General features: G+C 50.7%; 7 protein-coding genes across 7 annotated transcripts; 2 read left to right on the top strand and 5 right to left on the bottom strand.

Moving 5' to 3' along the window:
* Positions 1-724: 724 nt before the first annotated feature.
* Positions 725-4315, bottom strand: LDX57_000503 (uncharacterized protein; the record flags this gene model as incomplete). Its single annotated transcript, XM_046082148.1, has 7 exons — positions 725-1038; positions 1098-1429; positions 1487-1637; positions 1684-1759; positions 1809-3892; positions 3960-4169; positions 4225-4315. The coding sequence occupies 7 exons, from the start codon at positions 4313-4315 to the stop codon at positions 725-727; spliced, it is 3258 nt and encodes a 1085-aa protein (XP_045938105.1).
* A 1521-nt stretch (positions 4316-5836) lies between these two features.
* On the bottom strand, positions 5837-7027 carry LDX57_000502 (uncharacterized protein; the record flags this gene model as incomplete). The annotated part of the gene is made up of 1 exon (XM_046082147.1): positions 5837-7027. Exon 1 carries the CDS (start codon positions 6719-6721, stop codon positions 5837-5839), a length of 885 nt encoding a protein of 294 aa, XP_045938104.1. The 5' UTR covers positions 6722-7027.
* Positions 7028-9629: 2602 nt separating this feature from the next.
* Positions 9630-11089, bottom strand: LDX57_000501 (GPI anchored serine-rich protein). The gene is made up of 2 exons (XM_046082146.1): positions 10250-11089; positions 9630-10185 (listed from the first exon to the last, which is right to left on the bottom strand). The coding sequence occupies exons 1-2, from the start codon at positions 10864-10866 to the stop codon at positions 10077-10079; spliced, it is 726 nt and encodes a 241-aa protein (XP_045938103.1). The 5' UTR covers positions 10867-11089; the 3' UTR covers positions 9630-10076.
* Positions 11090-11209: 120 nt separating this feature from the next.
* LDX57_000500 (uncharacterized protein) lies at positions 11210-14253 on the bottom strand. The gene has a single exon (XM_046082145.1). The coding sequence runs from the start codon at positions 13692-13694 to the stop codon at positions 13185-13187; it is 510 nt and encodes a 169-aa protein (XP_045938102.1). The 5' UTR covers positions 13695-14253; the 3' UTR covers positions 11210-13184.
* A 1523-nt stretch (positions 14254-15776) lies between these two features.
* On the top strand, positions 15777-17541 carry MKK1 (dual-specificity mitogen-activated protein kinase kinase; the record flags this gene model as incomplete). The annotated part of the gene is made up of 4 exons (XM_046082144.1): positions 15777-16553; positions 16624-16915; positions 16981-17350; positions 17412-17541. The coding sequence occupies 4 exons, from the start codon at positions 15777-15779 to the stop codon at positions 17539-17541; spliced, it is 1569 nt and encodes a 522-aa protein (XP_045938101.1).
* Positions 17542-19070: 1529 nt separating this feature from the next.
* On the bottom strand, positions 19071-21982 carry LDX57_000498 (secretory pathway Sec39 family protein; the record flags this gene model as incomplete). The annotated part of the gene is made up of 3 exons (XM_046082143.1): positions 19071-20175; positions 20244-20397; positions 20449-21982. 3 exons carry the CDS (start codon positions 21980-21982, stop codon positions 19071-19073), a joined length of 2793 nt encoding a protein of 930 aa, XP_045938100.1.
* Positions 21983-22167: 185 nt separating this feature from the next.
* On the top strand, positions 22168-22707 carry LDX57_000497 (uncharacterized protein; the record flags this gene model as incomplete). The annotated part of the gene is made up of 3 exons (XM_046082142.1): positions 22168-22195; positions 22291-22427; positions 22561-22707. 3 exons carry the CDS (start codon positions 22168-22170, stop codon positions 22705-22707), a joined length of 312 nt encoding a protein of 103 aa, XP_045938099.1.
* Positions 22708-22710: the final 3 nt, after the last annotated feature.

The following is a 22710-nucleotide window of genomic DNA, read 5'->3' as shown; positions in this document are numbered from 1 at the left end:
CACAAGACAACAATACAGTAACGAGTCAATAGTATCGCCTCTTCAATATAATCAGATCAATCCTTCTATCGCAAAGCAACCGAACGAGCAAGCAAGGCAGAAGAATCGTTGAAGAAAAGAAATACTAGTAGCCCCGGTCCATGCCAGTGATTCCCTCGTGGATTATATGACCTTTTCCCCTCCGAGACTTGTTTGTCCTGGACGACCGATCTGCTCCTCCACTTGTGAAAATCTTGGAGGCTGGTGATGGGTGACGAACCCTCTTAGCGTGCAGCCGTCGAATCCCATCGAGCTTTCCCTCCGGATGGGCGCTTCTGGCTAACTTTACGTACTTTGGCTGTCTGGCCTCCTAACTGGTTTCATGTCTCTCCTCCGGCCTGTCAATTTATCATTCAATCAATTTCATTCAACCATTCCAGAGGCTTAGCTGCTAGCACTATTTTTTTGTTTTTGTTTTTCCTTTTCGCCTATCGCTCCCCAAGTCCAAAGACACCGGTGGCCATTAGTCCATCTCCTCCATACCCACAAACGACTATCCTTCCAACTCCAATTGGTCCTAACTGAATAACGCTCCAAAGTCCCTAGCAACCCATTATTCATCTGCATCTGCTGCCCCCTGCTCATGCCTGTTTGTCCCAGCCTGGTCTTTCCCTAATCGGCAATCTTCCATCCTTCCTCTCGATAGCGTCTGGCACAGCTTGCCATAGAGACAACGTCTGTCGCTCTATTTCTGCTTGAGAAGCTGACCCAACTGCAAGTCTGATATCATTTCCCTGACAATTCCATTCAACTGACGTCGGACCTCAATCTGATTGGCTGTGAACTGACGGACCTGAGGTTCAATAAGCGCTATGTAGTAGACGTGCTGCATAGAAGCCAATGTCTTGTGGACAAGCCTATCGAGGTTGTTCGCTGTGTCCTTCTTCAACCTCTCTAGTTCCCTTTTGACTCGCTTGGTACATTCTTCAATGATTTCGCCTGCGTTGTCTACTACCTTTTGGGTCATGAGGTCTTTCATTCGCTGTGATGTGCCTCTTCCTACGAAGAATTCCGTCAGTATGTCGGGGTTGGTTAAGTTAATCCTTGTTGTAACCTACCAGTTTCCCTTGCACAGGCTTCATAGGTCGGCGCCATTTCCTCTCGAATTGTGTTGGGGAAAATGAAGCTTATCTGCTTTTGTGCCGCTTTGAATTTTCTCTTCATAGCTTTGAGTTCAGATGCCAAAAGTTGGCAGTGTTGATCAAGCGCCTCAGCCAGCATCTCCATATGATCATTGGGGAGTTCGTGCTTGGCAGAGCGAATCGCAGCCAAATGAAACTTTCCCAGAGCCTCCTGAAGTACTTGGGCCAAAGTTTCGAATTCCCACCGAATGAAATATTCAAAGGTTTTTATCCAACCGTGATGGATTGCTTTCCACAAAGGGTGGGCACTGTCGATCGTGGTCAATCTCAAGGTCAAAGTGAAAAACAACTTCTGAGGTACTCACAAATCCTCATTCCAATTCATTGTGCGATACACTCCATCACGGCTGCATGTAGCACGATAGGTTGACCAATATATCCCTCCCTGGTTTTTGGGGCCATGCCATCCGGTAACAGTTCGAGAAAGTTCCTCAGTTATCACCTCTGAAGCATGGTCTGGATCATTAGCTTTTTGGCGCACATGGCTACTCCATGAACTTACCGAGTTTGTGCACAATGTCTTTGTAGAACCTCTCTTCCAAGTTTGCCAAAAATTCACTCCACAGCTCTTTTGCTGCCTTCGGAAGTTAGAACAGCAACCATGAAGAAAGGGAAGGGGGCGCGTACAGAATTAAAAGCCTGGCGTGTCTTTTCGTAGTCAGCATGCATTTCCCCTTTTCTGTTTTCCGATATGGTAACAGTTGCAGGATTGGTTAAGGATGACCACAGAGACATTGAATGAAGCAATCGCTGAAGATGGGCCAGAAAGTACTGTGCAAGATCTTTTCTGGCTTCCTCCGTCAACGTTATGCAATGGCGTTGCAGCTGCAAGATTTCTGTCTCCTCCAACTTTGTAAACCCCTCTGCAGTGGCTTCCTTGCGCATCCGACCGCGCAGTTTCTGATACGCTCGTGCCGATACGCAGAAGACAGGGAGATCTGTTTCCAACTCCTGATAATCTTGAGTTCTTCTGCCCTCAATTCCTTGACCTGTGGTCTCGTCATATCCTTCACTGGATCCTTCGTCGAGCTCTTGGATTCCGCGCGCGAAGTCGCGCTTAATTTCCTTTTTTGAAAAGCCATTGCGAGCTTCAATGCATGTTCGATGAATACCTACCTTCATGTTGTGAGACTTCGCTTCGAATTCTTTAATCTCATTTTCTTTGATCTTGATCTCTTGGCCCATGGGCCGTCTCTGCGCAACAAGATCCTTTCGTTGAGCTTTTAGATCTTGGAGCTTTTCCACCAAATGATCAGTCACTGAAGGCTTGGAATCATCTATGTCAGAGGGGCTCGCTGCAATGTTAGGGTCCATTGGAACCTCGGCACTTGTTTCAGGGCCGATAAGGTCGTCCTGTCTCTTTCTTTTTGCCGGGATTAAAATAGATGCCTTAGGTGGGTGTTCTGCAGTATTCAGCTGGGCTTCCACCCCATCTATCTCCTCATCGATATCAGCCAAGTCATCTATGATTTGCTCCCGTTTCTCAAAAAGCTCTTTCCACTCAATTTGGAGCTGCGCCAGCATCGCCTCTCGTTGCTCTGGCACTGGCAAATTCAACTTGAGCGAATCCTGAGTATCAGTGATTGAAATTTCATCAGTCATGGTGCAGACAAATGTGATACTGCTGAATGCACTGTCCATATGCAACTTCATCTTGAAGTTTTTGCCGAGCAAATCCTTGGCGACCTTGTCATCCACGGCACGTTTAATAGGGGCGATCACCCAGTGAGCAGAGCATCGTTTCATATATTGTTCAGCGACTGCCACCCGGGCTGCATTGGAGTCGAAAATGCCAGGAAGATCAACCGAGACGGCGCCCGTGGCCAAAGCCGGCGCCTTGACGAAGATGCGAACCACACGAATCAGCGGCCATAGACTCATATTGCTGTACGGCTGGGCTTTCTTAATGCTGACCCTGCTCTTGCCCTTGCTATCGAGATAGATTCTGACTTTTCTGTGAAAAGTCTGCCGCTTGTTCTCTTCCACAACTCTCTCACTTCCGAGCAAGCCTGACACATTTGGATGATTCAAAAGAATCTCAACTGGAGTTGCCATTATCTCCCGGGTTTCCAACCAGGGGTAGACAGCTTTGATCTTGGCCAAAGCAATTCCAGCTTCTGACTTACTTGCAATGTTCTCGCCAATCTCGCCCGTGGTTTTTTCATCCAAGTCCATGAGTAGAGCCCGGAGCTCTTTCTCCCATTCATGACGGTCCACAAACTTGATCTCCGCTCTATACTGAGACTCTCCATAGTTATAGCTAATCTCCGTTGGCACAGCCGTGGATGCGCGCATGCAGTCAGTGGGCAACATCTTCTCCTCATCGATCAGGGCATTGATGAGCGACGACTTGCCGACCCCAGTGCCTTCTACAAGCGCAATCACCACCTGTCCCCGTTCGGAAAGCGGCTCGATTTGAGCAATCTCCGAGATCCAGTTGGTGTCGTCCATACTAACCTCCAATCTCTCTATTTCTTTGCGCAGCCGCTCCAGCGTGGCCATGCCGGCCTCAACGCTCTTCTCCAACCGGGAGAGCTGCGGATCCTCTTCCCCGCGCGGATCATAGTCCAGCGGCTCTTCTTCGACATCGGGCATGTCACCCTCATCTTCAGCATCATCATCAACTTCTTCTTCTTCAACGAAGGGGAAATTGTATAACGCGGCCCATTCGGCACCGCTCAATCCGCAAAGATGAGACCGGAAGTCGGACACTTCGATCCGCAATCGTGTCAGCACATCTACTCCTTAAAAGTTTGGGGACCGGACGAAACCACTCACGCCCAACGGACGAAATCTCCCGCGCAGTCCCTTCCTCCATGTCGGCATAACACTTGGCATACACTAGTTTTAAAATCCCCTCGTAGTCGAAGTCCGGTCTTGGCTGCAAATCCGTCGCCGCTAGCTGCTCCACTCGTCGAAGGTACCAGCCGCGCATGGTCTGGTTTAGAGGCTGCCATTCGGCTTCGAAATCGGGATAGGGCCATGGTGCTATTGTCTGGATGTCAGTTGTATGACCCCTTTCTTTGGGGGGAAGAAGAATTACCTGGCTCTTGGCCCTGCTGGAGGCGCGCATGACGGGCGGTTTGTTCAGTGATGAAGTGGAGTTTGGCGAGGTTGGGGATGTCGAGATCCATTTTGGATTTGGAAATTGGATATATGGACTTTATGTCTTTGAAGACGGTCAATGGTGATTTGTGAAGGGAAATGGAAGAGGGGTGGTTAGGAAGTGTAAGTATGTTGAAGGAAGATGTAATGGAGTCTGAATGTTGTAGTAAGGAGAAAGGTGATAGTACGAGAGGAATATATTCGTGTTGAAAGATGGTTGGAAGACGATGAGAAGGGTAGAGAGAGATGGTGGAAGATATGGTGGGAGTATAAGCAGGTGAGAGGGAGTATAGGAAGGCGATGTGGTAGGTATGATGTGAACGGTAGGTCAAGGTAAGATGGTGGTCGGGAGAGATAGAAGAGAGAGTGAGAAGGTGTTGAGATGAGGAGAGAGGTAGAAAGGATTAGAATGAGAAGGTAATAAGAAGATGAGATGCAGATGATCAGAGTAAGTGGGAGTAAAGGACAAGATGAAGTTGAAGAGACGAGTTAGGTATGTGATTTGGTGGTAGTGTAAGATGGTGGTGATGAGATGAGATATAGATGTGGTATGGCTGGCGTATAAGAAGGTGGTGATGGTATGTAAAGAAAGGTAGGTGGATGAGAGGTAGGTAAGTCAAGGTATGATGAAAGTAGGTAGAGGATAGTACGGAGGGTTAACAACAAGATGAGATGATCAAAGTAAATGGAAGTATGAGATATGAAAAAAAAAGAAAAAAAAAAAAAAAAGAAAAAAATGAAAGAATGGGAAAACAGCAAGAGGTTGACGAATGGTAGGAGATAGAACCAGCTAAGATCGTGGAACTATCGGTGTTGATCTTCATGTAGAGTAGAATAAAGGAAATTGATAGATGTCTATAGTTAAGAGTGTACAGTAGTGTGAAAGACAAAAGAAAGATTTGATATGTACAAGATCGACAACCACCACCACCTGCTTCTATCCGTTCATCAATACTCTCCCATCTTCTATGCTTCCATGTCTATCAACCACCGTAGCTCTCATTGGAGCCGTACATGTTCCTGTGCATGTACATACGTATGCTACCCATCTGCCAGGTGCATACATCCTACCGGCTAAGTATGTACCCAGTCATGCAGGTCTCAACCGACCAAGTAGGTAAACGAAGACAGGATGCAATGCCTTATACACCACAAGTGTCCGAAGGCACTAAGTCCCTGATCATTGACTGTCCCGTTTTCTCTGCGATTGCAGTATACACTGCGACGCGAGTCCTCAGTCCGTCTGTGCTTTTTCTGCACCTGTACCTGTACCCGTCATTCTTTGCGCAGCAAAAGAGTAGATAGATAGATAGGTATGCAGGCAGGCAAGTATGCAGGTAGACAGGTCCCAGAATGACTGAACCCGGGATCCGATATTTCAGATTTCAGAAAAACATTGATATCCATCCTGCCATGAACCCATCCGGGCCGCTCGGTCCCAACATGCCATAAATGATGTCCAATCCATGAAGTACACACGACTCCATACCTCGGTACCCATCATGTAAAACGGCCTTTTCCAGAGATCCCAACCCAAAAGTCAAACCCACTCATCTAACCGGCGAAGCCCTCAACCGTCTCGCCACCGCCGTCCACCTCGACCCCCCAGTCCGACCTCGCGACGGCTCCCCCTCAGACCCAGACCCAGATCCAGAAACCGAGTCAGCGAAGGACTCGCCTCGTCGGCGCCGACTCCCACTTCCGGGCCCGTGGACCTGCACGAGCGGACTGTCGAAGACGTGGTGTTCGTATGGCGGCGGCGCGTCTACCATCGGAGGCGGGTAGAGGTCTGCGGCGGGGTTGATGTTCATGGTAGGTAGTCTCGTAGATCTTGGCTGGGGATGCGAATGTCCATATCCATGGGGCTGGGAGTGGGAGTGTGGGTACATGCCCGCGTTCAAGTTCGTAGCGGACATGTTCGCACTCATTCCACCGCTCCCTCCGCCACAGTTGCATCCATGAGAAGCAGGCGTATACACCGAAGTTTGACCCTCAGAGAGAATAACCCAGCTTTTCTCCGCGTCGAGCCAGATCAGCCGGTGAGGGGACGGAGCCCTTCGTGGCCTGTTATTATTGGGACTGGAAGAAGCAGAACCAGGCGAGGACGAGGCCCACGAGATGGGAGTTGGGCTGGGGGTGCGGGCGCGGCGGTAGTGTGGCGAGAGGTTGCTGTCCGGGTTGGAGGTCGGGTAGAGGGGGGCTTGCGGGTAGGGGACGAGATGGGATTGGGAGCGTGAATAGCTGTGCGAGGAGGTGTGTGGTTGGGACTGGGATTGCGGTTGCGATTGTAGGGAGTAGATGCGTGAGAGGGCGTCTGCGGAGGCGGGTCGTGGAGGGAGTCCTAAGGAGGGGAGGGCGTCGAGACGCATCGACGGGGGGTCTCTGGCCGGGGAGTGATCGAGGATGGGAGGGCCTTCGAGCGTGGAGAGGTCCATTTGTCTGGCCGTTGTGTTGTAATGTGTTGTGATGTGGGATATGGAGAGGATGGAATGGTGCTGATGATGCTGATGCCGTAGAGACGGTATAGATATCAGGGTGTCGGATACAACAGATGATGCCAGATCAAATGCTGTCAAACCATCAGGACCACGGAACTCTTTTATGTCGTCGTCTGCACTCTTTATCTCCCTAGACCAGGCTGTCCGTCCCGTCAGCGTGGGAATTTTCTTTGTCGATTCCTTTGTCCGAAACAGCGAGGAAGTGGTACGAACCCGAGATAAAAATAAAAGAATATCACAAAAAGACCAAATATGGCAGGGCGAGCAAAGACGGGGAGGGACGAGGGGTGTTAAAAGAAACCGCCACACGAGCAACAGGGGCAGAGAACAAGAGAAGAAGAAGCTCGAACCAGGAAGAGATAGCGAGACAGGTCATTCAGTCAATCAAAGGGCGCGTCAATTTAGATGCATCCAATTCGATAGGACAATGAGTACTTATTATAATAATCCCTGCGAGGCGGTGCCCCCTCACCTTCACTGAAATAATGAAACCCATCATATCCTGGAGATCTGCTAGGGCTAACTGCTCTACAGATTACAGACTACCGACCCCCTCGACTGGGCCCATAATGACAACAACCACTTGGTCTACGCAACAACGGAACCAAGAGGATCCCAAAGTCCAACACGAACTTGGCCCAAGAAAGAAAGACACTAGAAACTGAGCCTCCTTCCTTCCATCGGGCACGCCGTCAAATGAGCCCCGCAGGATCTCCTTATACACCGTAAAGGGTAAAAGAAAAAGAGGGTCTAAACGAGACGATTAGGTCAGAACTTTCAGACCAAGACCCAAGAGATCAAAGTGAGCAAGACAAGGCCAAGAGACACGCCGTAAACATAAACACAATAGAAAGGGACAGAAAAAAAATACTCAAATCAAAAGCAGCCCGATGGGTCGGGAAGAGGATTTGGGGTCCGGTCATTGACAATAGCTCCATAAAAATTGTCATGGGCGACGCAGCGTTAACTCCTGAACAGCGAAGTTAAGCGCGAACAGGGCTGGTTATTGCCTTATTCGGGAAATGTAGAGAGGGGAAAGTCCGAGACCCTTAATTGAAGAAATAACGAGCCCTGGCCAATCTGTCGTGGTCAAAACCAATGATGACAAGTGACAAAGTCGTGGATGGCGGTAGGACTGACGCCGACGGAGCATCCGCCATTCTGAGCCCTGGCGGGGACGGGGGACCAGGGCCCAGTGGAGGCGCGACTAGCGGACCAGTGGGATGGGACGAAAGGGACTCTTGGGTGTTGGGTGGACACAGGAAGTCCCTTGGGAGTTGGGAACTGGGAAGAGTGCGAGGGCTAAGGATACAGCCTTGGGATGACACTGCCACCTTGGCTTTTGGGTGGGTTCGTCTCCATTCGTCCTCACGTCGCTCTCGGTCAACTCCTTCATGGTGCATTATTGGTCGGCTTGTCAGAGAACGGATCTTATACACCGTTAATTTCTGACAATTGATTGGGTTTGCCTTGGTTTACTGTGTACGTATGAACTAACTATGTATGAGCCTACCCCGTACCCTACTCCTCGGATGTAGATACTTCTGCAGCATGTTGGTACTTCAACTTGCCGACGGATTGAATCGCTAATATACAATTACCCACTGCTTATTCACCAGTAGTCTACACCGGCATACACCTTAAGTCCATGTTTACCAGACTGGTGGTCTCGTATGATTTTCTCAAACAGTAACCGCATCATCATCACAAAGCAATCCCCATAACTCCAAACTATGAAGTCACACAGGCACATCAAAATCAACAAAAGCGCAAACCAACTATCAAATATCACGTATCAATAAACAGTAAACAGTAAACACCAACCCAAAAGCACAGCCAACCAGCCAACCTCAAACCGGGATCGACAGCCTCGAAACTCCAAATCTCCCTCTGAAACGGTCCCCCCCCCCCTCCGATCTGAGAGTTCTCCCGACTCCCGATCCCCCTTCCTTTCATTCATCCGAAACGTTCTGCTTAGCCTTGCGCATGCTGACTAGTCCTCCGTACGGGTCATGTCTGCTAAATGAAGAGATAATCTCAAGAGGGGCCCGGCACTGGGATTGGCCCCCCTCCCTTCTCTGGAAGAGTGGTCGATCAGCCTGATTCAGCCTTCTCGGGGGGGGGCTCGAACCAGTCAGTCAGTCAGTCGATCCCGACGGTCGGATATCTCCGTACTAGGTATTTATTTTTTTTTCCTTCATCGGACATCGCGAAGTAGTAGCACTAGGCTTCTCTTCTATTGAAATGATCTTGTATATATGTGGAAGTACGTCCGGTGTGCTTGGCGAGTGGGTTTAACTGCTAACTTGCAGGCTGCATTCAAAGCTACAGATAGTTACGCGATGTATTGCCTCAAACCGGTTGCAGTTCAATGTATGTACATTGCTCACGTCTTTATAGATACGTACACATTGCACTTATGTGCACTGTGTAGTTAAACTTGTCATATCAGATCAATTGATAATCCACGGTCTTCCCAACATTCAAAAAAAAACTACGTCCTCGTAAGTGTCTAACTCTCAACTCACCGCGGATCGGACATTAAATTGATGTGTTTCCCATCTTTTTCAACTCCCTATTGTTAGAAAAATCGTGATGGGTTGCATATGCTACATGCATACTGTTTACTCAGAGCTGATCCAGCGTCTACGCGAACGCAAACTGATTCAAATAACCACAGAAAGTTTATTGGTTACAAGGAAAGAGGTCTTCCGACAGATTACTCCTAAAGAACCCAGATATTGACACGATTGGAGTAACTACAGTAACTGACGGGGGAGACACCGAGTAATGTGCCTCAAATTGAGATAGAATCACATCTACATACAGTGCCACCATACAAGATAAAAAGATAAAAAAAATAAAATTACTGCTCGGAATCGAATTAACCAGGGTAGAAGCATTTCATGGTTTACATTAAATCGTATCCAGCCAAGTGCTTCACGGAAAACCAACTCCGAAGCAATGGACCAAGAAAGCAAAAGATATAAAAGAAATATGAAAAAGGATATATAGACGAGAAGGGAAAAACAGCGACACAAAAAAATGAAAAAAAATCTCGACGCAAGAAGGGGAAGTCATATTACTCTCTTCTTCCTCCAGCATCCCACACAGACAACACACACATATCCACAAAAAAAGGTTTCTCTAAATGACAAAACACCCGCCCCGAATATAACCAATTCTTCAAATTAATCCGGAAGAAAAATGAAAGCTTTCCTCCTAATTTAACCCTGGAACTGACTTGACTCGGAGGTGGTGGTTCCCACTATACACAAGGAAGGGTATAAATTTAAGCCAGGAAGAAAGCGGCGGCGGCAGCAGCACCGGCGAAGCCGAAGGAGTTGCTGACGGTGTTGGCAGCACCGGTGAAGAGAGCACCAGGAGCGGAGGTGGAGGGGCTGGAAGATTGGTTAGTTTTGTGCTTTGAAGATCTGCTGGGATGAATGAGGCAAGAGAACTTACGTAGCGCTGCCGCTGGGGCCAACGCCGACACCGTTACCGGGAGCACCGGGGGTGGGGATGACGGGGTTGGAGGGCTTGGGGGCCTGGCCCGTGGGAGCAACACCGGAGGGAACGGTGATGGTGGAGTAGGTGACGGTGGGCACGCAGGTGGTGACAGCCACGACGGAGGTGGTGCTGCCGCCAGCAGGGCCGCTAGGGACACCGGGGTTGCCGGGGTTGCCGGGGATGACGGGGGAGCTGCTGGAGGGAGCAGGGGGGGGCACAACGGGGTTGCTGGTGCCGGGGACGCCGGGGACGACGGGCTGGCTGGGCTGGCTGGGCTGGGTAGGGACGCCAGCGGGAGCGGTGGTGGGCTCAACGGAGGGAACCTCAGCCTCGGTGGTGGGCTGGGGAACCTCGGAAGCCTCAGTGGTGGCCACGGGGGGAGCGGCAGGGGTGGTCACGGGCTCAACACCCTCGGGGGTGGAGGTCTGGGGCTGACGGCCAGGGCAGTCGGTGACATCGGGAGCGCAAGAGGTGATGGTCACGTCCTCGGTCTGGTAGACGGTGTGAATACCCTCGGGGGCAGCAACGGCAAGGCCGGCGAAGAGAGCAATGGAAGCAGCAGTGAAACGCATTGTGATGGTATTGGATTTTTTGGTCTTAAAAAGAACCGTTTATAAATGGTTTAAAATTAAGAAAGAGAGTGTGAATAGTTGGGTTGAAAAAAAGAGTGGCTGACCGAAGTCAAGTTTGGATATGCTTCAAACAAGTTGGGACTTGATAGAAAAGAAGGAACGGATTAGAATCAAAAGGTCGAGAAGGGAGGGAGAGCCTGGAGCCTTTGTATGGCCCGGGAGATTAGGCTGGAGATCGTCTCAGGGACGAAAAAGGGGAGAGAGAAGCAACTCAGACCTGCAAGCCCGGTGGAGCCTCTGGTGCGCTGCAGCGGTGATTGATCGAGACGGTGAGTTGTATTCCAGGATTGTTGCCCTCATAGGCAGTCCATTCAACCGGATGGGGCCGCCGCTCTCGAGGGCCCCTCGTGGAAATTGGGGGTCTGGTCATCGTGGTTGGTGGACGAGGCCGGTCGCGAGGGCACTAGTTTTGCGCTTAGTTTCTTGTCTTGCTTACGGCGACACTGGATTGGAAAAGTATCGCGCCGATGATCTGTCGGTCGCTTGCTGCTTTGAGACAAGGACCAGAAACTTGAGAGGTCATCGTGGCTGTGGATCGATGGATTCCGCGTCATCCAACTAGTTTGATTTGATTCTCGGCCCTACGGTGTACACAGTACTTTTCGAATTCGATAGTACAGAGTATGTCTGTTGCCAAACTTGCCATTTCCAATCTTCAATGTTTACTCCAGAATAGAGTACTTGTGGAAAGGGAGATCCCATCCACACTGCATATCCCGCCCTACGGTGCATCAGAAACACGGCAGGTTCTTGGGACCAAACAGCCCCGAGTCTCCATTATTTTCATCAGGGGGTGTTATCGTTGCCAAACGCCAAGCCACAGGACGTTGTGCACCCCACGGCAGTTAGGCTTTGTTTCAGGTTTTCGACGCGGCCCAATAAGACTCAGCCAGACAGCCCGTTCCTGACGCCATGGCCCACTCCCTGAGGTTGCCACCATCCCGCTGTGGCTCCGGTGTCCCCAGGCATCACCAATGAGCAGACTGGCGGTGGGGTGTCGCCCCACTCCCCCTGTCTCTCGTTCCATAATTCTCTTGAAAAACCATTTTCGGTGTGGACATAATAATGGTAATGCTCAAAACACACGGGGTAATCCAATCCAAAACATAATGAACTATGGAGCGGTAATTAATATTCATATATTTATGGGACCTAGGGCCGGTGTCAATTCGCTGCCGAAATTGCACAATTTCTCGCCTGTCAACGTTCCCCTCGGTAAGAATCTGTCCGTTTCATCCTGTAATCTCCCGCCAAGTGAGGTGTTGGTATGCGCATACGATACATACAGATGCGTCATGGGCGAGGCGCTTACACTCAATAATGCCCGCTTATGTTGGTGTACGCAGGAAGGCGTCTCCAGAGGGGGCCAGAATCTGCAGGGCAGTCTTGGGTCTGTGTTGTACCTGCGTCCACGCAGGCATGTACACTTAAGTACGGAGTGCGCATGGATGCGGCGTACTTCTCGGGTGATAGCGCACGCTACGCTGTACACAGTGCACTCAAGTAGCCATGCACCCTGTACACCTGAGCCGTCCAGAGCGGTCTAGAAATGTAGCGGCGTCAATAATCGACCGCAAAGGGCCTTGGCTTGTGGCTAGCCTCGTTGAGTGCTTAATTAAAGCTTAAGCCACGACAGGGTCTCCCGTTACCCCGTATTGGTACTTGATAGCAGCAGGTGGCTTTGTCCTAGTACCTACCTAGCTGGGAAGTAAGTAAATAGTCACCAAAACAAACTTCCTATACCAGTAGGCGAAATCTCGTGGTATAGATTCGTACCATCGAGGTAACAAGGTGTACTGTGTACTCGGCGGTCCTTTGTACTCATATCTGGACCTGGGAGAACTAGCCGGGCGCAGTGGACACAACCCACCGTGGGTTGTGATCAACAAAACTATTGAGATCAAATTCCTTCGAGACCGGGTGGGAGACTGGGAGTCACTCGGAAGGGTTCCTGTCTTCCTGGTCAGGGTCCGTTCTCCGGGTTCGGTCTGTCTGTCAGTGTCTGTCTGTCTGCCAGCACGATTTCTTTTTTTAGGCCACGCTTGATTGATTGACCGGGAAAAAAGGAGATGGAAAGTGCCCGCTCTTTGTCCATCAGGGGTACATCACCTGAACTAGTTAAGAAGGGGCAATTGATAGGTTCCCATTGCTTTCGAAATTGCTCGTCGAGAATAGTTTATCTTTTGTAAATAGCAGGTGGAGAGATTGTCTACGTATGTCGTATGAGCATGTCGCTCTCATAGGCCATGTCGACAAAGTCAAAATCCAAGGAAGAAAAAGTCCGAGCGAGTTGTGCTTGCTGCTCCACCGATCAACAGGGGAAGGGAAAAAAGGAAGCTCTTGAGCTCGGCACAGTTGCGTCTGTAAAACCCAGGAATAGAAAAATAGCATGCATGCGTTTGCTCCCTAGTATCCATTCTCCGGACCAAGTTCAGGGTCAAATCGGCGGACTCACTGCCAGGAACCACTCGATTTACCCCGGGATTTACTACTCCGTATGACTGCTGTCTCCGTCGATGGAGGGGTTCATGGTTTCGTGGTTCAGTTGAGGGGTTCCCAAACTTCCTGCCAGCCGAGAGGAAAATATTTGAGAAAACGGAGTACGGAGAGGTAAGCCATGGAACTGTCAAGCCAAACCGAGCAGACAAACAGATGAATGCCTCGGGCATCAGCATCATACTCCATGTCTGTGATTGTGCCTGTCCATTCCCATCCTCGCAGGAAGTTGGATGATCTGGTGGGGTCCAACCCAAGCGAGGATCGTCCATGCCGCGCGTCTACCTGCGAGTACTCAGCGTTGAATGCACAAAGTACTGTGCAGTGCACAAGAATACCATCAAGACTTCAAGTTCACTCTCATGATCTCATCCAGCGAGAATCAGAAACCAGCAGCCGATCCGAGACAGCCAGACGACGCAAGCCACAGGTGGCTTTCGGCTCAAGATCCTACCAATGAGATGAAACAGGCCATGGCGTTCCCTTGATTAATGCTCGGTCCTCCGTCAATTACGGATATTATTAGCACCTCAGTGACTGTGATGGCACTAAGGGACTAAGTAACCGGTCAATTTTGATTGTGTCCCTGCCGTAGTCCGGTTTCCCGCTGAATTATGGCGGTGCAAACGGGGCGCAGTGCTATTTTAAACCGGTGGGTCGGATTGGAAGAAGATGAGCCGTGAGGATTCGAGGAAGATTCGGATGTCAGGTTTAGCATTCAGATTCAATCAATTCCGAGCGAGTGTTCCAGCATTGGAGAGATGATGTCAGATGAGTAGAGCTAGGAACCCCTGGGATGGAGAAAGATGGAGCCAGTCTGTCAGACTCACGGCATGGCAATGACAATCGACCAAAGGCGATCGAAAGAAGAAAGAACAAATGGCATGTTTGTTGCGACATCACAAGGCTGAAGCCGCACGTGCCGCCAGGGCCCAAGCGCTGTGATGGCTGACGTGTCTGGATTGTAGTTGTAGTTTGTACACAGTAGATACTAAGGTATGTACTCGGTACATACTAAAGGTCATACATCGACCATCTACAATCTTGAGAATCAAGATTTGAAGATACCCAAGATCATCCATCTCCGGACACCCAGACGGAGATCTCAAGAACCTCGGGTGGGTAAGACAGCGAGTGTACCGCCACAGATAGATTGAGCGGCCAATGGGTGTTCTATAATTAATCGGGTTTCAGATGAGGCTTTCATAGCATCATAGCGTTGTCCGTCCAGCTAGCTACGCCGTACGTAGTTAGTTAACAGGATAAAATGCCATGACAAATCGGCTCGTAGGGCTGCCTCCATCCCGATCGGGAAAGCGCAGATTCTGCAAATTGTCTGCCTGACAGCCTGAATCTCCAGGCAGCGCCATATCATACTTCCCGATGCATTGCATTGCAGTATAACTACAAATTACAAGATAGAGATCTTAATCATGCCTGTCAGATTCACGGAGTAACTACAGCACTAGTGAATTCACAATCCTCCTCCCCCGAGCGGCCTGCGACAATAATCTATCTGTAGACCGAATGATGAAGCCTCTCTAGGCGCCTTTTGAAACGCCCCACTCGCTCTCTCGTCCGTCATCCTCGTTTGAATTCCCTTTCGCTTTTTCTCTGTCTAGTTATCTGTCTGTCTGCCATCATCATCCTTCCTCCTCCTCCGCCGTCCCACCCGCATCCGATGATTGGCGCCGTTGCTATTCTTGACCTGACTTGAACCAGGTGTAAAGCTTCCATCTTTTTAGCGATCCAACGGCCCCGTCCGTCATTAAATCACCTCAACCCAATCGATCAATTCAAATAAAGTCATCTTTCTTTCCATTCGGTCCGCTTTTCTTTTCTCTCTCTCTCTCTCTTCGATTTCCTTGTTTTATTCTCGTCCACTTCCCTTCTCGCAACATTCGCTTGTTTGCTTTTGCCTCTCGCATTGCTCCCTACTTCTTAATAAGAGAGGGCAACAACCCCATTTCTTATTTCTCTGCCCACCCCCTCACTCACTCACTCATCTTCCTCTCTTTCTCTCGCTCTGACTGATTGACAACTAGTCAACTTCCCCTTCTGTCTCTCTTTTTCCCCCATCGTACTTTTTCTCTTGTCTTTCTCTTGCAGCAACTCTGGTCTTACCCCTCATAATAATCCCTCACATTTGCGACCGCCACAAGTCCAGCCAAACGCCCCACGGCCCTCCTTTGTTCGCTGTCTCGCCTCCCCTGGTCGCCGTCTATCCTCTCTGTTTTCCCCCTCTTTCCCCGATCCACTCTTTCAAAGTGTCTACCTCAAAAGCCGCCGATCTGGCTACCCTGGCTGACCCGAACGAGTTGTTTTTGCCTGGTGAGAGGCAAAACAATCTCGCCATGTCATCCTCCGCCGTTCCCCTCCTCAAACCCCCCGTCCCGGGTAATCGCAATAAGAACAACGTCAGCCCCGCCAACGGTAACAGTCCCCGTCCTCCCAAACTCACCTTGGGTATTCCGCCGTCCCCCAACGCTCGCCCCGTCACTGGAAATGGCGTGCCAGCGCCCGCTCCCGCCCCCGCGCCTGCTCCTGTTCATGCTCCGGCTCCGGCTCCGGCTCCCCAGGGCCCTCCTCAGCTACAGCGCCCATCCGGCCGACCAGCTCCCCCTCAACTCCGCCTAGCAACCCCCATGGGCAGCAGTCAGGATGTCCCGCAATCCAACGGCCGACCAAAGCCGCCGCCTCTAGCCACCAACGGCCTCAACGAACCGAACGGACATTCGCGATCGGGAAGTTTCACCTATCTGGATGGAAAGGCGAGCGGACCGGCGTCGGCGTCGTCCTCCAACTATTCGGCTCTATCGTTTGCCATGGGGCTGCGTCAACCGCACGGAAGCACTCCCGATCCCTCTTCCGCCATCAGTTCCGTCTACTCCGATCGGGAGGGCGCTGTGCCCATGGAGCGAGACAGCAGCGTCAACGGGTTGATCCCGGATCTGGACAAGTTGAGCTTGGAGAAGGGCAGGCCCTTGGATGTCGACGATCTGGATGATGAAGGCTGGCTGGCCGCTAGTGAATCCAAGAAGATTGAGGAACTAGGCAGTTTAGGTGAAGGTGCCGGTGGTGCGGTCACTCGATGCAAACTGAAGGAGGGAAAGACGGTCTTCGCTCTCAAGGTGAGTTGTTTTTGGTTGGAGAGAGAGATATCTCGGAGAAGCTGGTTCTGACGGCGCTAATCGATGCTAGATCATCACAACGGACCCCAACCCTGACGTGAAGAAACAAATCGTTCGAGAGCTTAATTTCAACAAAGATTGTGCATCCGACCATATCTGCCGTTACTACGGCGCGTTCATGGACAAGTCGACGGGTACGATCTCGATCGCAATGGAATTCTGCGAAGGAGGTAGTTTGGACAGTATATACAAGGAAGTGAAGAAACTGGGTGGTCGAACCGGAGAGAAGGTGTTGGGCAAGGTGGCCGAAGGGGTACTGAACGGATTGACGTATCTCCACAGCCGAAAAATCATCCATCGAGGTACGCGTGTTCTTTTTACGATTACAGGCTGTAGGGTTTCTCATGCTTACTTTTTTTGACTGCAGACATTAAACCCTCGAATATCCTTCTATGCCGCGATGGACAGGTGAAACTCTGTGATTTCGGAGTCAGTGGAGAGTTCGGCACCAAGGGTGACGCCAACACGTTTATCGGTACATCCTACTACATGGCTCCCGAACGAATCACCGGTCAATCCTACACCATCACGTCCGACGTTTGGTCCCTGGGAGTGACCCTGCTTGAAGTCGCCCAACATCGCTTCCCGTTCCCCGCCGACGGCACTGAAATGCAGCCCCGCGCGGGACTCATCGACCTCCTTACGTACATCGTCCGCCAACCGATTCCCAAGCTGAAAGATGAACCCGAGAGTGGCATTCGCTGGTCCGATAAGTTCAAGTACTTCATTGAATGCTGGTATGTTGATTTTTCTTTTTCCGTCTCCTGGCATAGTGTGGAACTAACAAAAACCTTCCAGTCTCGAGAAAGAACCTCCACGAAGAGCCACTCCATGGCGGATGCTGGAACATCCTTGGGTGCTGGACATGAAAAACAAAAAAGTCAACATGGCAAACTTCGTGAAGCAAGTATGGGGCTGGAACGAATAAACCTCCGCTTTGTCTTCTCTCGTTTCTGTGCAGCCGACCGACCGATGATTTCGATTTCGATTCCCTTGCGTATCTTCTTGTTTGATTCCCTCCTTTATATCCATCGCAATCACCGCATCATCAACCCCCTTATAATGCATCGCATATATTACGGTCTCTCCTTACGCTTACAAGTGGCTGGCCCTTGGTTTGACCAGGATGTCAAAAGAAAAGCATACGAATTGTGATCATTTGACGACGCTCATTTATTTTGATTTCCCGCATTTGCCCTGTTCTATCCTTACGGAGTTGGGAGATTCCTATATCTGTTCTTGATGATCATGTCTTTCCTTGATTTCTTTTTTGTGTCGCTGATCCAGCGTTGATTTTTGCCTTCTTTTGCATCGATCCCCATTCATCTCGGTTGTCTTTGCGCCGTCCCTTTTTCCGTTCTTGCTCCATTGAAATTGGTTTTTTTTCAATCCCTAGTCTGTTTCCGAAAATACATCGCCTCCAGCGGCCAGCGGTGCTGACGCCTGACGCCTGTGTGTTTACTGTTTACTTGATTCTCTGCCGCTTTCTTGGACCGGACGAACGGGTGATCTATTTATTGGTTCCGTTGATATTGTTTCCATATATTTTATTCATCTGTTTTTTCCTTTCAGAGTCTATCTCCTAGGTTTATCTCAGGTACGAATGAAACCGGTACATATGTCATAGTTGCCAATTCATTTTCCATCCATCTAAACCCATGAATGGACTCACTTAGGTATGTATGGACCTAAGTAGGTAGGTGGTTGCCTGTAGGTAAATCTCAAATGAGACAATCCCGATCTTATGACTCCGGTCCTTGGTCATCTGCTTTTTTTTTTTTTTCTCTCTTTTCATTGCAGTCAATTACAATTACCATCCGTCAATTCCAAAGTTGATTTAAGTTATATGTTTTATGTCACGAGGATTGAATTGGATTGTGTTTCTTCTGCCACTTCGTACTTGTACTTTTGTACTACCTACCTACCTACCTACCTACCTAGGTACAGTACGTAGGTAAGGTAGTATTAAGTGCGACGGCTGGGTCAACTTGGGTCAACTTAGGTTAGGTTAGGCTAGGTTAGGTCACATCCGAGAGCCTTGAGTTGGATGCTAGGCTAGTATGCGTAGATAGGTAGGTAGGTACCTGGATCAGTGCTAGATCCTGATGCATGGTGTGTTTCGGCTCGATGGCCCCCTAGGGGTCTAACTGATTCTTGAATTTCTTTAGTAGGTAGGCGGGCAGTACATTCGGGTACATTTTTACCGAGTAGATAGATATTACACCGTCCAAATACAGATGGAGAGAAGCACGGAGGTATGTAAATAGGAGGTCATCCATACTTCATGAAGGGAATTGATGTACGGTAAATATGATGAGATTTGAAAAGGTTATACGCCTGCAATGCATCATTACATGATATCAACGGGTGTTATGTCGCAGAAACAACACCGAGCAATCAAGTCATAACTATCGTCAGAAATAGAAAGAAACAAGGAAAAGGCAAAAAAAAAAAAGCCTAACGATTCACCGGCTGAGCACCCAGTACCCATCCAATCCCGCTAGCCAACCCGCCCGTAACCATGTTACTGACGACGTCGCGCTTGCGGACTCGCTCGTCGGCATCGTCGCTGGGTCCACGCACATGAGACGCCGAGTGATGCAGAGGGTCAGACGGGGGATCTGCGTCGGCATTGGTTTCTGCGGCCCCGCGCAAGGGGAATGCATTTTTGTGAAGGGCGAGGGCGGCGCCGCGGGCGACTTCGAAGAGACCCATTGGGGCTTCCTCAAGATTGAGACGGCTCTGTTGTTGCTGGGCACGCGCGCGTCGGGCGTGATGCTGTTGCGTTTCAAAAGCGTCCTGCTCGCTGTCGGTGGGGCCAAAGCCGCCCGGCACCATCGAGAGACGGTCACCCTTGGTGTCCCAGATTTCTTCCTCTTCCGACTCGCGCGTCCGCAGTCCCGTCATCTCTTCGTCGCATCGTCTCCAGGCGCCAAGAATCTCAGGGAGTGGGTCGGGGGAAGGTACGAGGACCAGGGCCAACGAGAGCAGCTCCATGCGCTGCGACAGTCGGGTAATTTGGGCTTGAAGGTTCGGGCTTGTGGATGCTGTCTGCGAGCGGTAACGTCCAGCATTGTACACGGCACGCCAGGAAATATCGTCTTTCACAGCCGGGTTGGTTAGGGGAGACGATGTGGATATGAGGGAGGGAGGAGTGAGACGGGTGAGAATGTAAGAATAGGCGGTGCCGAAGTCGTCGTCCGAGAGAGCCGAAGAGATGGCCAAAGACATAATGCGTCGTTCAGCGGTGACGACGGCATCTTCTGAATCCGACGGGAGGGTGCCTTCGTCGTCTGGCAAGTGAGGCGCAAACCCGGCGGCAACCAGGTTTCGGCCGATGCTGAGAAGGTCGTCCAGTTTGGTGTAGGCTTTGGGGTTCTGGTCAAGGACCTTTTCGATCAGGGAGAGGGGATCTGGATGAACGCGGATGCTGACAGGCTGGAATGGCACTCCGTGCTGCAGGGTGAGAGAATAGAAAGACAGAGCATGCGTGGCGGAGATAAGAGCTTGGATCTGTTTGAAAGAGGTAGAATCGGGAATGTGTGGTTTGAATGCTTGTAAACTGCACAAGCCAAGCATTGCGATTAGCACGTCAATTTTTCCGGTTGTTTGGCTGGAGCAATGACTTACATCTCATGCGTCTTTCTCATTCCGCCTCGTGTTCGGTTGCCATTGCTTGCGTTATCGTATGCTGAAAATATGGCCTCCTTAACGGCCTCCTCGACTTGAGAGAGGTTAACAGTTGAACTCGACTTAACGTAAATCTCAACGGCCAGGTTGTATTCTATATTTGTCAGCGCTTGAAGAACGACTACAAAATGCCGATGGCGCTCACCTTTAGCATCCAACAATGCTTTTAGAACCTCTGCCTCGACAACGTCCAGCGGAACCCTCCAAAAGAGCCCATGACAATTCAAATCGCCCTCTGTTTGGCCCAATTGGCCGACTCCCCAGTCTCGAAGCCAAAGTAACTGCTGGCGGGTCTTCCTCCAGTCCCGGCCAGATTGGGCCTGCCTAACAGCAGATGCCATCACGTTTCGCAGTTCTACGAGCTGCATGTCCTCATGACTGTGAAGACAAAGGTTTGCGGCCGTCCTGCACGGGATAGGATACCCAAGTTCATTCAATGTCCGAAGGGATAGAAGTATGGCGCTCAAAAATGAGATCGAAGAGGCCGAGGGGTATGTTAGGGGGTTGGAGGCTAGAAGCAGGGCATTCTGCAACAGAGACACTCTCGATGACGATGAGATATGGCTTGCATCAAACTTAATCGAAGGAAGCGCCGAAGTGTCCGACGTGAGAAAGGAGGCGTCTTCATAGTCCAGTAACCTCGAAACGCGAGCGAGGACTTCACTGGACCCCTCCAAGGAGGGCTCGCTAATGTCGGCATTCGCGTAAATGACGGCAAGTCCTGATTGAGCATACCGGATTCGCAGATCCGCGACTTCATCACTCTCCAACTGTCCGTTCCCATTATCATACCCTCCTAAGTCCACATCTTCGGGTCCACCCCAATTGGAAAAGGCGCTTACAACACTCTCAAGATCCACCAGGCTCCGCGAGACCAACCACTCGTTGACATAATGCCATCCAGCGCCATTCCTCGTGCGTGGCTGAGTTTCTCCCGGAGGAAGTGAGATCGAGTTCTGTTGCGTCGCTTGGCTGAGTCTCCGCCGTTTTGACCGATTGCTGCCGTACATCCACGAACCAACTAAGCCCCGCAAATTATTGACCAAATCCATCATGTTTCGTTCCGCACCGGTCATCGAAAGGAGGACATTTATTGTCGTATGATCATCCATAGACTCCAGCGTATCCAGCGAAAAGGTCTCGTCCGGGATCGGATAATACTCGTAGTTTAATCGCAGCAGCGGGAGTAGCGTAGAGATGAGCCAGGTTCGCACCGACGGTGAACGTTCATAGAATGGTAGAAGAAGGTCGAGAATCAGCGGTTGGAGTGAGGTCTCGCTGTCGATCCGATGAGCTCGATGAATAAGGAATTGGTCTAGGAGGCCCTCGAGATCCTGACTCTCCTCATCGTCGGGACACTTGAGGGGCAGTAGACGGAGTTTCCGTACACGTTTCCTCGCAACCGCCTCGGTCAGACCTTTGACAGGAGAAACATCAATCTCCTCCGTAGCCGCATGGGTTGAATTACCGTCCACAATATCCTCGACAACGGACGTATAGTGCTGCGGCTCCGTGCTCTCGGGTAGGAAGGTCAAGATGATGCGCAAGAGTCGCTCGGAGGGAAGGCACGCAGGAAATCGAGCCTGGAGTTGCGGGAGATGGGGGATGTTTGCAGTGGCGCACCAGTGAGTGGCCAGAAGAATCGCATGAGCACCGGAAAGCCCTGCGAAGACTGCCATGACGACCAGGGCAAAGGGAAGTCGAAAGATGGTGATGTGTTCGGGAGCAAGCAGCGCGGCCAGACGTCAAGACCGCCGGGCGCACGGACCACGCGGAAAGAACGAACCTCGCATCGCCAATCCGTCCTCTCCTGCCCCTTCACGCCTCGTCGTATTGCTCCCCTCCTCCACCACACACATACACAATGGCTTCTGGATTTGGTCTCAACGGCGGTACGTCCTTCTTTCCTCGCATCTCATCCGGGATTGCGATCCCAATGCCGTGATCCTTCCGACGGACGTCCGCGACTAATGCGCCCCCTCCACAGGTCCGTCCCGCTGCTTCAACTTCTGGCAGGAAGTGCTCGGCTGCTACGTCGTCAACGCCGGGGAAGGCGAGGCCGGCAAGAAGAAGTGCTTGCCCGCTCTGGAGGATTACCACGAGTGCCTGCACCACAAGAAGGAGGTGCGTTTTTACTTGTTTCCCCCGAGGCCCAAGCTTCCGAGCTCAATTCCTGAGGAAACCGGATACATCGGGGCTCGAGGCCCTGTTCTTACGGATTCTTCTGACGACGATACATGACTAACTGGAGTGATAGGCCATCCGAACGATGAGAATGCAGGACGCTTACCAGAAGGCCGAAGCCTCGAACCCCCGTGAGAAAGCGCCCAAGGCCGAAGAGATCCGCAGTCTAGGATTGTTAGGGAAGGAAGAACAGGCAACTGCCTTTTTGGAAAAGTCTTAGAAG

This window comes from Aspergillus melleus (assembly GCF_016097325.1).
Source record: "Aspergillus melleus strain CBS 546.65 chromosome Unknown contig1, whole genome shotgun sequence".
In the NCBI taxonomy this organism is placed as follows: domain Eukaryota; kingdom Fungi; phylum Ascomycota; class Eurotiomycetes; order Eurotiales; family Aspergillaceae; genus Aspergillus; species Aspergillus melleus.
The sequence above is the reverse complement of the archived record's forward strand: the minus strand, read 5'-3'. Positions and strand labels throughout refer to the sequence as shown.

Coding starts and splice junctions, on each gene's coding strand:
- LDX57_000501 (XM_046082146.1), bottom strand. CDS start 10,866: ATGCGTTTCACTGCTGCTTCCATTGCTCTCTTCGCCGGCCTTGCCGTT. Junction 10,186..10,249: donor GGCCCCAGCGGCAGCGCTAC/GTAAGTTCTCTT, acceptor CCAATCTTCCAG/CCCCTCCACCTCCGCTCCTG.
- LDX57_000500 (XM_046082145.1), bottom strand. CDS start 13,694: ATGGACGATCCTCGCTTGGGTTGGACCCCACCAGATCATCCAACTTCC.